Source organism: Haplochromis burtoni, unplaced genomic scaffold, assembly GCF_018398535.1.
Source record: "Haplochromis burtoni strain Fernald_Lab_line unplaced genomic scaffold, NCSU_Asbu1 Contig_95, whole genome shotgun sequence".
Taxonomy (NCBI): Eukaryota; Metazoa; Chordata; class Actinopteri; order Cichliformes; family Cichlidae; genus Haplochromis; species Haplochromis burtoni.
Window position 1 is genome coordinate 750,667 of NW_024582456.1, and position 13,644 is coordinate 764,310.

General features: G+C 40.4%; 1 protein-coding gene across 2 annotated transcripts in view; it reads right to left on the reverse strand.

The window, feature by feature from the left end:
• Positions 1-9,138: 9,138 nt before the first annotated feature.
• Positions 9,139-13,644, reverse strand: part of hmcn2 (hemicentin 2) — a 44,880-nt gene continuing 40,374 nt past the window's right edge. For both annotated transcript variants that reach the window (XM_014335059.2, XM_005926922.3), the window contains exons 72-81: positions 13,572-13,631; positions 13,347-13,466; positions 13,086-13,220; positions 12,773-12,892; positions 12,327-12,452; positions 11,440-11,568; positions 11,055-11,348; positions 10,840-10,959; positions 10,627-10,753; positions 9,139-10,502 (exon numbers count right to left, since the gene is read on the reverse strand). In XM_014335059.2, coding sequence (XP_014190545.1) covers positions 10,124-10,502; positions 10,627-10,753; positions 10,840-10,959; positions 11,055-11,348; positions 11,440-11,568; positions 12,327-12,452; positions 12,773-12,892; positions 13,086-13,220; positions 13,347-13,466; positions 13,572-13,631 — 1,610 coding nt within the window. In that variant the 3' untranslated portion in view covers positions 9,139-10,123. The remainder of the gene's footprint in view (positions 10,503-10,626; positions 10,754-10,839; positions 10,960-11,054; positions 11,349-11,439; positions 11,569-12,326; positions 12,453-12,772; positions 12,893-13,085; positions 13,221-13,346; positions 13,467-13,571; positions 13,632-13,644) is intronic.

Sequence of the window (13,644 nt, forward strand, 5' to 3'; positions counted from 1 at the left end):
AATTTCACCGTACTGTGAAGAATTATATGCCCATTTTATCTAATATTTTAATATCCAGTTGGTACTGCTCAAAAACCCCACTCCTCTCCAAGTGGGATCTCACCGAGGCTCGGCACTTTTTTTGGCCTCTTCAGCTTTGATTTTTCTCTCTCTGTTTACTATAAAAGCTCGTGTGATCACCGGCCGTTGGTTTATATTTACTGTGGCAACGGATAAGCTCCATCCTGACTGTCAACGTCTGAAAGTCTGAACACAATGTTGTCTCCGGTCGTTGTATGTTTTCATGTTTATGGAGAGGAGGACTGTTGTAATCACTCAGGCCAGAAGTTTTTAAAAGAAGTCAGCTGTTTATACCAAGTATTTGGATAAAGTCAGATCACTAATGACATTGACCGGTTTTGACTTTATTTACTAAATACTCCTAGAAAAAGGTTGTGCCTCTACCTCAGTGCATTTCTGAAGCGAGGAGTAATGAGTTATGGAAACAAAGATCACTTCCACTTAAACTCGTGACATCACGTGTCAAAGGATTTCAGCTTCTTATGGCCTCTGTCTTCATTTGTAGGTACAGCAGAGCTCTAAACTTACACTGCGATTCTTTGAATAGTTAAGTGATCTCCTAAACTTGGGATGTGAGATGTGGCAAAAACAAATATTAAAATTAAGCTGATTAGTCAAATATGCCACAAAGAGTTTCTCCATTTTCAGGGGATATTGTGTGTGGCGCTTACAAGTGCTAACCGTGCTATATGAGAAGGTTGATGAAATATTTTAGGCTTTAGGTTGCTAACTTTTTTTTTTAAGAAATTGCAACATAATTACCCGAATGTGCTGATTTATTGCCCACAGCTGACTTCCATTTGTCATTCTTTTTTGGTTGTTTATCGCTCTGGTCACTCGCTGCTACGTGTCATTTGCAACAACAAAGAAACAGCAGAGCGGTTGCAGTTCGTTGCCATGGACAGGATTTCATACAACACCCATGAACGGTTATGTCTCATACTAGAGCCATGAGTCTTTGTTGGCTCTGTCCGTGTTGTAAAATGTGGAGAGGACAAGCTAAATATAAATGTGTATTGGATTTCAAGAAGCACGAAATAGACGGTGCTGAGAGGAAAGCCGGAGAGCACACCGTGGCTGGTCCCATGGCACCGTCTGTGATGGATGGCTGTCAGCCCCTCCAGTGCCACCCCATTTCCTGGGGTCACACCACTGGAGGTCATGTCTCTCTGGAAGTCAGCCACCAGAACTCTCAGCCCCATGACGGGAAAAGCTCCGATACATCTTTGAAACTCATAAACTGTCGAATAGAGCCAAAGCAACAAAATGTAAATGTTGCACTAAATGGCTGCCAAGACAAACAGTGTCTTCGTGGTTTTTTCCAAGACTTCTTCTTGAAAATATACAACATTGACTGACTCTCAGATGTGGTATAGCGTGTCTTTATTGGAACCATATAAGGCCCATTCTTTTCTTATGAGGTAATTCTGTTTGCAGTTATATGGGGGGGTGTATCCAGTGATGTCACCCCGTAATTTACCCTATGCTCGCTTCACAGATTTGCTGATGGTCTATGTAGTGTCTGACTTCTCATCAGAGGCAGGAAATGACCAGTTATGGCTGCAACTGTTGCTGCATAAGAAGAGTCCTTAAAGACTTCATTAGTTCTTTTTAAAGCACAGCGACACATGTTCAGCTCTTACTTAACTAAATGATTTAAAAGAAGTTGGTACCGTCTAAAATATGAGAGTAGCTTTTTCAAATCATTATGCAACCGGTTGTTCAGAGTCATAACCACTTTTTCTCCATAGACGCTGAACGGAAGACTCTCGGCTTATCCTGAACCTCTTTGTTGCAAAGCTATTTATAATGCTGATATTTCCATTTCGTCCCGTTCCAGGCTGTAGATGAAATGAATGGAGCGTCGCACTCTGCCAGCTGCAGCTTGCTGGTGTTGATTGCACTGAATATGTGTAATAAAGTCAACTCTGAAATTGGAAAGCACCAAGTGTCTACAGACTGGGGACCAGATGTCAAAAACACCTAACATGAACAGCGTGACCTTTTAAAAAGTCATTTCACAAGTGTGTGATTACGGGCGTGGAGCAGAGAGGCATCTGGTTGATAACGAGGGAGTTTTTCCTCCTCACTGTCTCCAAGCGCCTGCTCACAGAGGGTCATCTGATTGATGGGGCTTCTTTCTCATATTGTAGCATCTTTGCCTTTATGATATAAAGGTCACCAAGGCAACTGTTGTTGTGATTTGGAGCAATGTAAGTAAAACCGAATTGAACTGACCTATGCTCATATTGGTAAAGTATCTTATATATTATAGCAATATGGAATGTAGTTTGTAAAATTAACAAAACGTATGTGTTATGTCTTACTCAGGGAGTAAATCTTGATTTGCAGTCACACGTCTAAGCAACTATATTGCTGTAACCAAAACACTAAAACTTGCAATGTAGCATGTGAGTTGTTGCAGGGCTTTGGCTGAGGGGGGTTCATCTCAGCGTTACTGCCGCTGGTTTGGGGCTGTAAAGCACTTCTTTAGTATCAGTCCTACACAGCATGGGGTGTGTCTAAAAGTCATTGCTGGAGCAAAATTGACAATTACCTATCCTGTCAGGGCTGTAGATCTAAGCAGAGTGATTAGGTAACAACTGTGGGTCTGACCTCACTAATGGTGCAGACACAAAATATCCTGAGGGAGCAAAGAGTGCTTGTGCCGCCAACTATTTAAACTGGCGGGGGTTGCAAGTAAAATAAAAGTCTTTTTATCTGGAGCTTTAAACTAGATATCTACACACAGCAGAGCCCTTTCTCTATGCTCACTATCGAGGGGCATACCTGGCTATCTAAGTACTCAATTTATCATGACAAGAGTTCTTTTGTTAAAAAGTCTTATTGTTGCCTGCTGTTGCTGAATGTGGCATTAATGAGAGTAGTGCGGTTGAGCTGGAACAGCTGAGCTGAAAGACTGTAGAGAATAGCACAGAGGGCTCATAATTATCACTGGATTTCTCACAGTGAGTTACAGCAGTTACATCATTTATTACTATATTGATTATAGCAGCTTTATAAGTCTCAATGTCTTTGTGTAATTCTCTATAATTATGTAGTTATAGCGGTTACTGAATTATGCGCAATTAAAACAACAAAATTCAGTTCGTGCACGTTACTACTCTTAGTGGTGTGCTGCATTGCTTTATTTTGCTTGGACCTCTTCGTGCAAGTGGTTATATAAGAGTTTTATTCAATTGAGCCTGGAAAGTCTTTTTTCTAGGAAGAAATGTGAATGTGAGGAAGAAGAAAATCTGGCGTCTGATGTCCTGCTATAATGCCAGGACTGATGTGAATGACATTAAATGTCGAATCGAACCCAAAACAGTAGCTTTGAGACTTTTGTGTAAGAGTGTGTATGTGGTGGTCTTTATTCCTATTTCCTTCTGTAGCAAAAAAATGTTTGATTTGGTACAACGCCCCCTCACTCCCGCTCCCATCTGCAGTCCCGTGGAGTAATGGAAGGAAGCGGGGCTTGGCTGGCAGATTGGGTAGCAGGATGGATGGAACTACTGTGGTGAACTCTGTGGGGATGAAGTCAGTGTCTGGCTCGCATTAAATCTCTACCAGACACATTCAGTCAACCAACAGCTAGATTCCAGCCAACATGCTTAGAACACATGAAGGTGTTAGCCTAGATCAAGACAAGCTGATGTCTCTGTTGCATGTGTTGGAGGAGCGCTGTGGGTGGCTGGAAGAGTGTCCCAGTAATGATTTCACTGGCTATTCTACAGAGAGCCATGTGATGTCTTATACAGCGCTGTAAAAGGTAAAGACCAGTTCAAAACTTACTAATGTTCTTGGCAAGCTGTTCACTGACGTGTGCAGGAAATATTGTCAAGCTAGTTGAAAAGAATGATGTCAACGAATATGCCACACAGCATTTGTGTTTTATTGCCCCGGCGAGAGGAGAGATGGCTTTGAGGGCTTCGCTGGTGCAGATTTGTAATGCAGGTCGGTGTGAGCTTGTAGACATGTCTGACACGTCTGCCTGAGATATCAGCCTCTGATCATAGTTAGCCTTTTTTCCATGCAAAAAATAAACATATAAATAAATAAATAAACATTTTATCCTTTTTCACAACCGCCTTAGTGAGAGAAAGTTCACTTAGCACCACAAAAATTAAGCTAAAATGTGTGAGTGCACGTGCATTATAAATAACCTTTTAAATACAAAATTACCCAAATTATTATTTATGGACCATGTCTGCATTATTCCACACTTACCTATTTTCCTCTGGCTTACTTTCATAAAGATTTTCTTTTTTTATGTATGTATGTTCAACTGCTGCTATGGCAACAAGTAAATATTGCCATGTCATGCTTTTCATCTGTGCACAAGTGGTTTCCAGGAGGGCACAGGGTAATGTTATAGTTAATACTATACTGCGTATGTATGTTGATTATCACATTTATTGGCAGCACAGCTGTATGGAGCAAGAAACTTAAAATGTCATCTGGAAAATAGATTTCAATTTTATAAATTGGTCTCCACACTTGAGTGCTATGCTGACAAAGTATGTGCTAACAAAATGCATTAATGGCTCTCAAGCATGTTGCCAGCATCTTTATATTCACGCAGTTACTGCAGTGTGCAGCATGATTACATTTGCATTAGTTGGGCCTTTGGTGACCCTCATCCTCTGTTTCAACTTCATGCACTGATTCGGTGCCAGACAATCTGCTCTAAACTTTACATTTTAAGATGTCTAACAATAATGATGAATATGCAAGAAATACTCAGTGTTTGGCGAATTGGCTCAGACTACACTTTTGCTCATGGACATCCTCCATTACGCTTTTACCAGTAGTTCAGTCGCCACTTCATAGTATTACTCAGTCTCTCCACAGATGCTGGTGACCATATGAATGTTGGACATTAGTCATATTCCTTACTGGTTTGGATTCCAGTTGTGTCTGATGTTAAATAAAAGGGTGTCATTGAAAAAAAGCAAAAAAAAAAAAAAAAAAAAAACGTCTGGAAAACTTCTTGTACCAACTTTAATGGGTACAGGCTCTTTCAACACACACATGCTTTTCTTGCAAATTCTTGAGTTTTTCCTTCAATTACCAATGTTAAACAATTCAAAGTTACTTTAAAGGTATATTTAGCTGTTTTTGAGGTTATTGAAAAGAAAAAACAATATCCTGCAATGATAAAATGTATAAATGTAGAATTTTGTGGACCCCCATCCCCCTTACTTTAGAGTTCCCGGTCACAATGGACCAGTCAGTTTTAACAGCTCTTAAATTAACACAACAAACATTTTTCACCAACAAATTCAGTTCAATAGGTCGTTCAGTGGGTCTTTTATTTATTTGGTCATTCACTGGGCCATTCAGGGGGTCAGAGGCCGAAAGAGGTGGGGGGTGGATTCCCATTCATTTCCTATGGCGGACACTTTTGACCGGGAACACCACATATATAACAAAGTTGATTAAAGCACTCAAAACTCAATGAAAGAGGTGCTCGTTACTTTTATATGTTCAAGTTCATAGTGTGGAGGATGTCATAAGGCCTTGAAGCAATCAGATGTAAAACACAATATTTATGAGTGTTTTAATTTGTAAATCAGTCAGATTTAATCCGAACACGACAGGAAGGTTTCAAGAATACACAGGAACAGATTTGTGGAAACCGAGATGTTGTCCCATCATCTTAAACACAGTGGCCGAGATGGACATGGCCGTTCCACCTAAGTGCGTATTGAGTTTGTGGCGAGGGAACGGCCACATACGCGTAACCTGAAAAAAAAAAAAAAAAAAAACAAGAAAAGGAGATAACTCACAGGTAAGAAAACAGAATTCAGTTGACTGCAAGCTGTTATCTACTGCCATCTGGTGGTGAGATTTTACACGCTCTACCTTTAATTATGAATGTTAGACTATTCAAGGCTACATGAATTGCATTAAATTTAGGTTTGAATCGGGAAGCTGCTCACGGATTAAACACAAAATCATCTGAATACAAAATTTTGCAAGTCGTTAACTTTGCTGACAAAGCCAAACATTAAGCAAGTTCAACAATATGAGACATATACTGGTCAGCCTCTTCTGTTATTCCCTGATATCATTTGTAAAACTTTTCCGAGTCTCAGTCTGCTCACAAAAGAAGGACCAAGTTGAAAAGCTGAATCTGGCAAGTTTTTATTGAGCCAAGTTTTGGTCAGAAGAAAGCAACAATTCCTTATCTGCTTTCAGTCTTAGCCAGAGAAGCTCTAATTTATTGTCCATGAAGCTAAAGCTGGCTCAGTCAGTGTACCATAAAAAGTACTTTGAGTGTAATATTTGGAGGTAAAATGGTAACATATTATTGCCTTAACTCTTCTGTTGCCATTTCTGGACAGTTGAACTAGATATAAAAACACAGCATTGACACATTATCAGCTTATAAAAAAATGTATTATGAAACCAGTGCTTGCTCGCACACCCTACACATGGCGAGAAATGTGAAATATTAAAACCACTTGTCTAATATTGTGTAGCGCTCCCTCATCCCTACAAAACAGCTCTTTTACCACCGTTGCACTGATGAGGAACCTCCTGTGTCCTGTGGTGTCTGGAGCCATTCCTCCTTTGTTTTATAGCAAAGTTTGAAAAGGAGTTTCTTTTTGTGGCACACATATAAGTAACATCCACAAGAAATCCAGAGAGACTGCCCAAGACGATCAATGCTCCTTATTTCTCACGTCAGTGGTTTTAATATCTGACATTCATCCTCCTATTAACTGCGTTTTTATTCCACTGACTTCTGAGAAAATCTCTTTATCAACTAAATATCCCAGTGTGTTCACCAGATGCTAACTTTCTCAGTTGATGCTCAACAGGTAGTTTGAAATACATCTATCATTGGATTTTTTTGAATAAAACCAGCTGCCTGCATCTGGAAAAGAGAGCTTAAAGACTCAAAAGAAAAGCTCTGCAAGAGCTTGAGAGTTGAATAATAATTCTTTGTGAGTTCATCATGAGCTATACCCTTCATATCACACACTGTCATTTTTGTTTAAAATATGGACTACTTCAGCACTTTTTTTTTGGTCTTTTTAAATATTTTTCAGGATGTGAAAGTTTTCTGAGTGATTAAACAGCGGCTGATTTGTGCGTGAAGCAGAATCTAGGACAAAGTGAAATGTTTGACAAGAGTTTGACTCGAAGAATTCTTTTGTTTGCAGGTTTAATTTGTTAATTATGGTTATGCTCCGAGCTTCATTGCTTATACCTACTAATAGGCAGCAGTGTTGTGCTCATTAGCGAGTGGAGCACAGCAAGTCCCCATTTCTCCTGACATCCTGACTGTGTAAAGCAGTAGGGGAGATGGTACTGGTAGCCATCGCTCAGCCTTAAGCATTCATTCCCACTAATACTTTGTGTTTTATAGAAAAGGGAAAACAGCCTTCAGTCTGCCTTACAGCGCTTTTTTTTTTTTTTTTTTACATGTGTTACAGGGAATTAGTGATACTTAATGAAGGATAAGCTTCCAAGTTTTTGTGCAGTCCTGCTGTTTTTCTCTGAAAGAAATGGGAGAAGGAAATGTAATTTTTTTTTCTCATTTTAATGCTATTTTTAATTATTTGCTACCACTGCTCGTTCTATTTACACATATCTGTTAAAAATTCCAGTGGTAGCACTGATTTAGTTATTGCCCATGCTTCAGAAATATTAAAGACGCAGCGCAGATGGTTTTAATTAGCCTGGCATGCACCATAGTCAAAAAGAATTAAGTTTAATGCGTGTTTGTTTAGAAACTCGAGCAGGGTGGAACATAATGGGACAGTATTCACAGACCTGCATTTATTTTAAAAAGGAAACATTTTTACGTGATAGTAACGTTAGTATTGCTACATGACAGGTTTTGGCTTTAACAGAGTGCTCCAACATTTCAGCAGATCAATTCTCTTGTAAATGTTGCAACAAATACTAAATCTTCACAAACGCCATCAGCTTTGTACTCACTAGTTATTCCTAACATGCAGTCACGGCTAATGAGCACATCATAGAAAACAACCTGAGGCAACTGCACACACACACAGCACTGAAGCATCAACAAACACGCTTCCCCGGTACAGCGCAGGCCAGCTTTCCTTGACCTTCTCTATTACTCATTTCGGGGAAATGAACAGCAAAGAACTGGGTTCTGTATTCCAGATGAGCACATCATAGGTTTCAGGAGAAACCGTGTACGATGTGGGGGGGCTAATATAAACATCTCTCCCGTAAAGTTCGAGCTGCCCAGTGCGATTTGGGTTTTGTCAGTTATGACCAGCAGCTCAACATCTGAGATTAATGACGCTAAGAGAGCACCGTTACTCACCCGCGAGTGGATCTTTTTAAAAACGGGCTAAATCCTGCTCCATCTACAGAGCAGCTGAGGTATTACCTCAGGCAACGGCTATTTACTGGAGATTTCCTGTTTTCCAAAGTGAAGAATCTATGATTCATATGACTTCCTGGTTTTGATTAAAGCGCTAAAAGATTCTTGATTTAAAGCATATTTTTGTCCAGAGCAAATTTTATGTTGCAGATGGGGGACAAATTAAAAAAACAAAACAAAACAAAGCAGGAAGTTTCTTGGTGTTGGGCTATCACGTGGTGTTAGAACAGCTTTACTGTGTTGGCATTGACTCTACTGAAGGGATGGTTGAGATCTGGCCACTGTGAAGCTGATGATCTAAATCATGACCCATCATGGCCTGTAGATGGGGATGTTGTCATTCTGGAAGAGATCACTCTTATGAGTACAGAAGTATTGTTTTGCAACAATGTAATAATTGTGATTAATTTTGTATTGGTCGGACTCTAATGTGTTATCCCTGTGTATATCCTGTTAGATTTGACCCCTTTCTGATTGAAATATAAAACTGCTTTTTTTAGATGTAAAAAATCCAGGTTAAATAAAGGTCTGGACTGAGATCACCAAAAAGGAATAATGATATAACAAGATTAAGCTCAAACACTCAAAGTTCTTCTTGCCCCATTAAAGGGAGGATTTTCTTAGTATGGTCCCCAAAGTTAAAGTTTGTTTTTTGAGTTTTTCTTCTTCAACAGAAGATAATTAAAACTACGGTGGTACAGCAGTAAGATAGACAAAAACAAAATTGTGGTCCATTTTATTTCTGTGGATATTTGACATTCATTTACAGCAACAGGGACATACTGTACTTAAACTGCACTTTATGGTTTTCAGGTTATGTTCCTTTTCAGATTTGTACAACAGCGGCACATATTTGACTACTGAACACCATCGATAACTTTCAATACAGTGCTCTGTACAGTGGTGTGAAAGCAGGAGAGGCATGCTAGTTTGTAGCGCCACGCTGGAGAAAATGTAAGTGCAGTCCAACTGTGCTTCATTATTTGTTAATAACTATATTACCTTTGTAAAATCAGCACCAATCACATCGCTTGTAATGGTATCGCCAAAATACATTCAGAATAGCACCTTTACAATTTACGTGACAACAAAACGTAAGAAAAGAGTACAAAAATATTAAGATAGATGAAAGACTGTTGTTAGCTAGTTACAATGTGCCATTACAATGCCAGTAGATCCTTAATAAGTCAAACTCTCTGTGACAGGAAGTTTTATTAACCAGTGATGTGTTCAAATTCCTTAAATAAATTAAAATAATAGGGGTAACATTGTACAGTTTCGTAGCTGTGATAGTAGCTTAGCAGCAGGCTTGTATTTCCATGCTGCAAACATGTTTTTATATGAAAAGGAATTTCTCCCAGTAATAGAAATGCAACACTTTAAACTAACATACAAAATGTTTGATAGAAGAACATAAAAAAAAAGTTCCTGATACATTCTGAATTTTCAGATGTGAATTAGATGCGCTCTCTGCATTTTTTAACCCCAAAGAGGGTGCAGGGTAATGAAATGAACTTCAGATGTCTTCCGAACAGGATGTTCTGCTCTGTGATCAAAAGATCCCACAGAAGCCAAGATTTGGAACAGGACTTTTCCTGCTATGATTCAGTCGCAAGTCAAAATACACAATAATTATCCACTTGCTAACATCCTGGGGGGGCAGAGTCATGTGGAAAGCAGCATGGACGATCAGTAGGGGTAGGGTGAGATGGAAATGTAGATGATAAAGATGCTCTGGTAGGTAATGCGGCCTTGCAGCGATATAGTGGTGGCCTGCACTTTGAGCCTCACTAGTCCAGGTCTGTCCAGAACCTGCAGGGTGTAGATGATCCCTCTGCCGGCCTCGTCTCTGATACCGAACACCTGCCCCAGCCCGCCTGCCTCCGGTTCTTGCTCAAGTATCGTAAAGGATGTGCGCTCCTGCAGGATGCCAGACTCTGAGAAAGCTGACAGTCGTACCACGTTGTGATTGGCTGGAATGCCGGAGGGAAGAGTGAGCAGCTTGTACTGCAGGAGCAGAGGAGAGCCTCCGGTGGCGCAATCCAGCGAGCAAGGCCTGTAACAGGTCCTTTAAAAGTCGTCCGGAAAAAAAATATATTATTAATTCATATAATGAACATAATTTTGCATTTGTGTGGTATCTACAACTTAATTAATAACCCTGTATAACACTTATTAATGTTGCAAATTACCCGGGTCTTCTTCCACTCTGGTAGGATGCAGGGCAGGGTGTATCCAGACACTGGTATCCTCCTCGGGTGTTAAAACACATCTGGTTGCGTCCACACTGGATGCCTTGTTCTACACACTCATCAATGTCTAAGAGAAAGAGAGGGGATAAGTATATAGCTGTAATAATTTGAGGGGAAGGTGGAAGTTTTAAAACAGTTTAAGGAGACATTTACCTTTACAGCTTCGGCCGTTGGGTAGCAGCTGGTATCCAGGGGGACACAGGCACTGGAAACTACCAATCGTATTTCGGCATTCATGTTGGCACGGTTTCTTGAGGAGGCACTCGTCCACATCTGTAAGTGGAAAACAACAGAACATTGTTTGGGCTTATATTGTAAGAATCCTTTGTTATTTTACATCTTTTGGAGTCTTTTTGATTTCAACTTACCAACACACTTGCCGTCTCTGTTGGTGTACCCGATAGGACAGCTCTGCCTGGTGATGCGAGATACTCCATGGGAACGGGAGAGGATTGGCCTGCCGAGGGATGACACCAGCTGTGGGACGAGTCTCGCCCTGACTCTGGTTCCGTTTGTGAAGGTGTGCCCTCTCTCAAGCCCTGCGCAGGAGCGCCCATCGCCGAGTAGCACTGTCCCAGGGGGGCACAGACACCTGAAGCTGCCCGGCACATTGCGGCACTGATAGGCGCAGGGATTCGGCGTTTGCAGACACTCATCGATGTCTGGAAATGTAAAACAAAAGTTAAGTAGTGATTTGTGCTTCCGTTGGGTGTGATGTTTAGGGTTTTTTTGTTAAACAAACGTAATAATTACCCAAACATGGAAGCCCAACTCCCTGAGATCGATAGCCTCTGGGACACACGCATCCATAACCTCCGACTGTGTTTCGACAGATCTGAGTGTAGCGACACACGTGACTTCCATCCTGGCATTCGTCAATATCTGAAAAATGTCCAGATCAAAAAAGGATGATTTTCACACAGTCATATCCAGCTATACCTTAACGATAGATTAAGGTTAATGGTTATATTGACAAAACCGATAACTTTAGTTTGCTTTTCCTCACTTTGGCTAAATAAAGGTTGATTTAAGCCTGGATTATGCATCTTGTTCTTGTTGTATTTTTCCTGAAATTATCATTTTCTCTTTATTAAGAAAACAAAAGACCCCTTTACACACGCCTGTGTTTAGTGATTGCTCCTACGCTGCAAACACTGCCTCTTTTACGTGAGTGCACTTGGCTAGATTGGGACGACCTGAGCTAATATGTGTGTTAATGCTGACTGCGATTGCTGACATGAAGCCAGTTAAAGAGAAGATATCCTGAGTACATTAAAGCTGCCGTGTAGCAGTGTCTACCATAAACTCTGCTGCATCTTGTTACAGAAGTTTTCTTTTCGCAGCAGTGGATTTACAGTTCATAAAATCTTTTGCTCTCTATTTGGCCTCTTTTGACCAGTGATCAGTGGTTCTTTTGGCTTTCAAAAGGATTACAGGGGGTTTCATTTCCACTTATTAGGAAAACCATTTTAGCAAATTCACGATACAGTGTTGAAGGGTTGGAGGTAGAAGCCAAATCTGAGTCTTTCAAGGCATGAATGAGTTCATGCTGTCAGTCAATAAATTAAGCAGTGATTAATGAACAGGAACTGTTAAATGAAGCAATGTCTAAATAAATAAAGTGGATAAAAGCAGCTTACCCACGCAGGCCCCATTCTCTGCTTTGGTCATTCCAGCTGGGCAGCTGTCGAAACACTGGTATCCTCCTTCTGTGTTACGGCACTGCTGGTGAGCCGGGCATACGTTCCTCGTGCATTCATTGATGTCTGCAAAAGTTAAACCGTCACATCGGAGCTGTTAGTAAATATTCTGCAGGGCCCGCATTACTGTGGATGCTGTATCAATGGAAAATACATCCAAGGGGAATAAACATAAGTATTTTCAACATTATAAGTATAAGAAGCAGTGTTACAACAAAGAACACAAACTGAACACAAACTTCCTTACATTTTGTGCTAAGTTTGTATATAAAAAAAATGCAGTTGGGTGTAGTCTTATCTTTTGAAATCTTCTGTAGCATAACTTAATAAGAATTCAAACAAGTTAAGGCAGGCAGTTAGTTTTTGTTCTTTTTATCTCAACTGACCAATGCAGTGACGTCCTGACAGCTGGTATCCAGGGTGGCAAACACAGCGGTAGGAACCCAGAGTATTGAGGCACTGGTGCTGGCACGGGGAGACAGCGGACTCTTGGCACTCATCTACATCTAAAAGACCAATTTGACACATACAGCAGGGCTTTATCGCTGATTAACACTTAAGTGATTGGCAAGAAATGAGATTTTTATTATTGTTGCAGGTGCAAATATAATAAAATATTACACGAACAGGAAAATAATGAGACGTTTATGCCTCCATATGAAATGCTGGACATTTTAACAGTGATTAACAGCTGCTTGCCTTCACAGCTGGTTCCTGTGATGCTGGCCTTAAATCCTGGTCCACACTTGGCCTGGCAGCGATACGTTCCCACTGTGTTGACACACTGCTGGTTGTAGTGGCACATGTGTGAGCCTTGGGAACACTCATCGATATCTGCATGAGGGAAACAGTTAGTGAGATCATTTTAGATTTACTTAAGTAGGACATTATCTCTGTGCACTGTGTATTGTAATATTGGATATTGCAAAAAAATCACCCAGCAGGTTTTCTTTGTCTTACCTTGGCATACATTGGTGTCTGCAGAAATGGTGAAGCCAGACGGACAGGTACAGGAAAAGCCTCCCATAATGTTGTTACATGAATGAGAGCAGGCAGACTGGAGCGCACACTCATCTTCATCTAATAAGAATGCATTTGATGATAATAATAAAATAGAACAGTCACAAATGTTCAAATAAATGGTGTTAAAAATGATTGAGGTATTAAAAAATAAGCACAGCATACCAGCACAGTAGGAGGTGGTGTCAAGAGTGAAACCTTTAGGGCATGCGTCTTCATAACCATCTGCAAACACAGA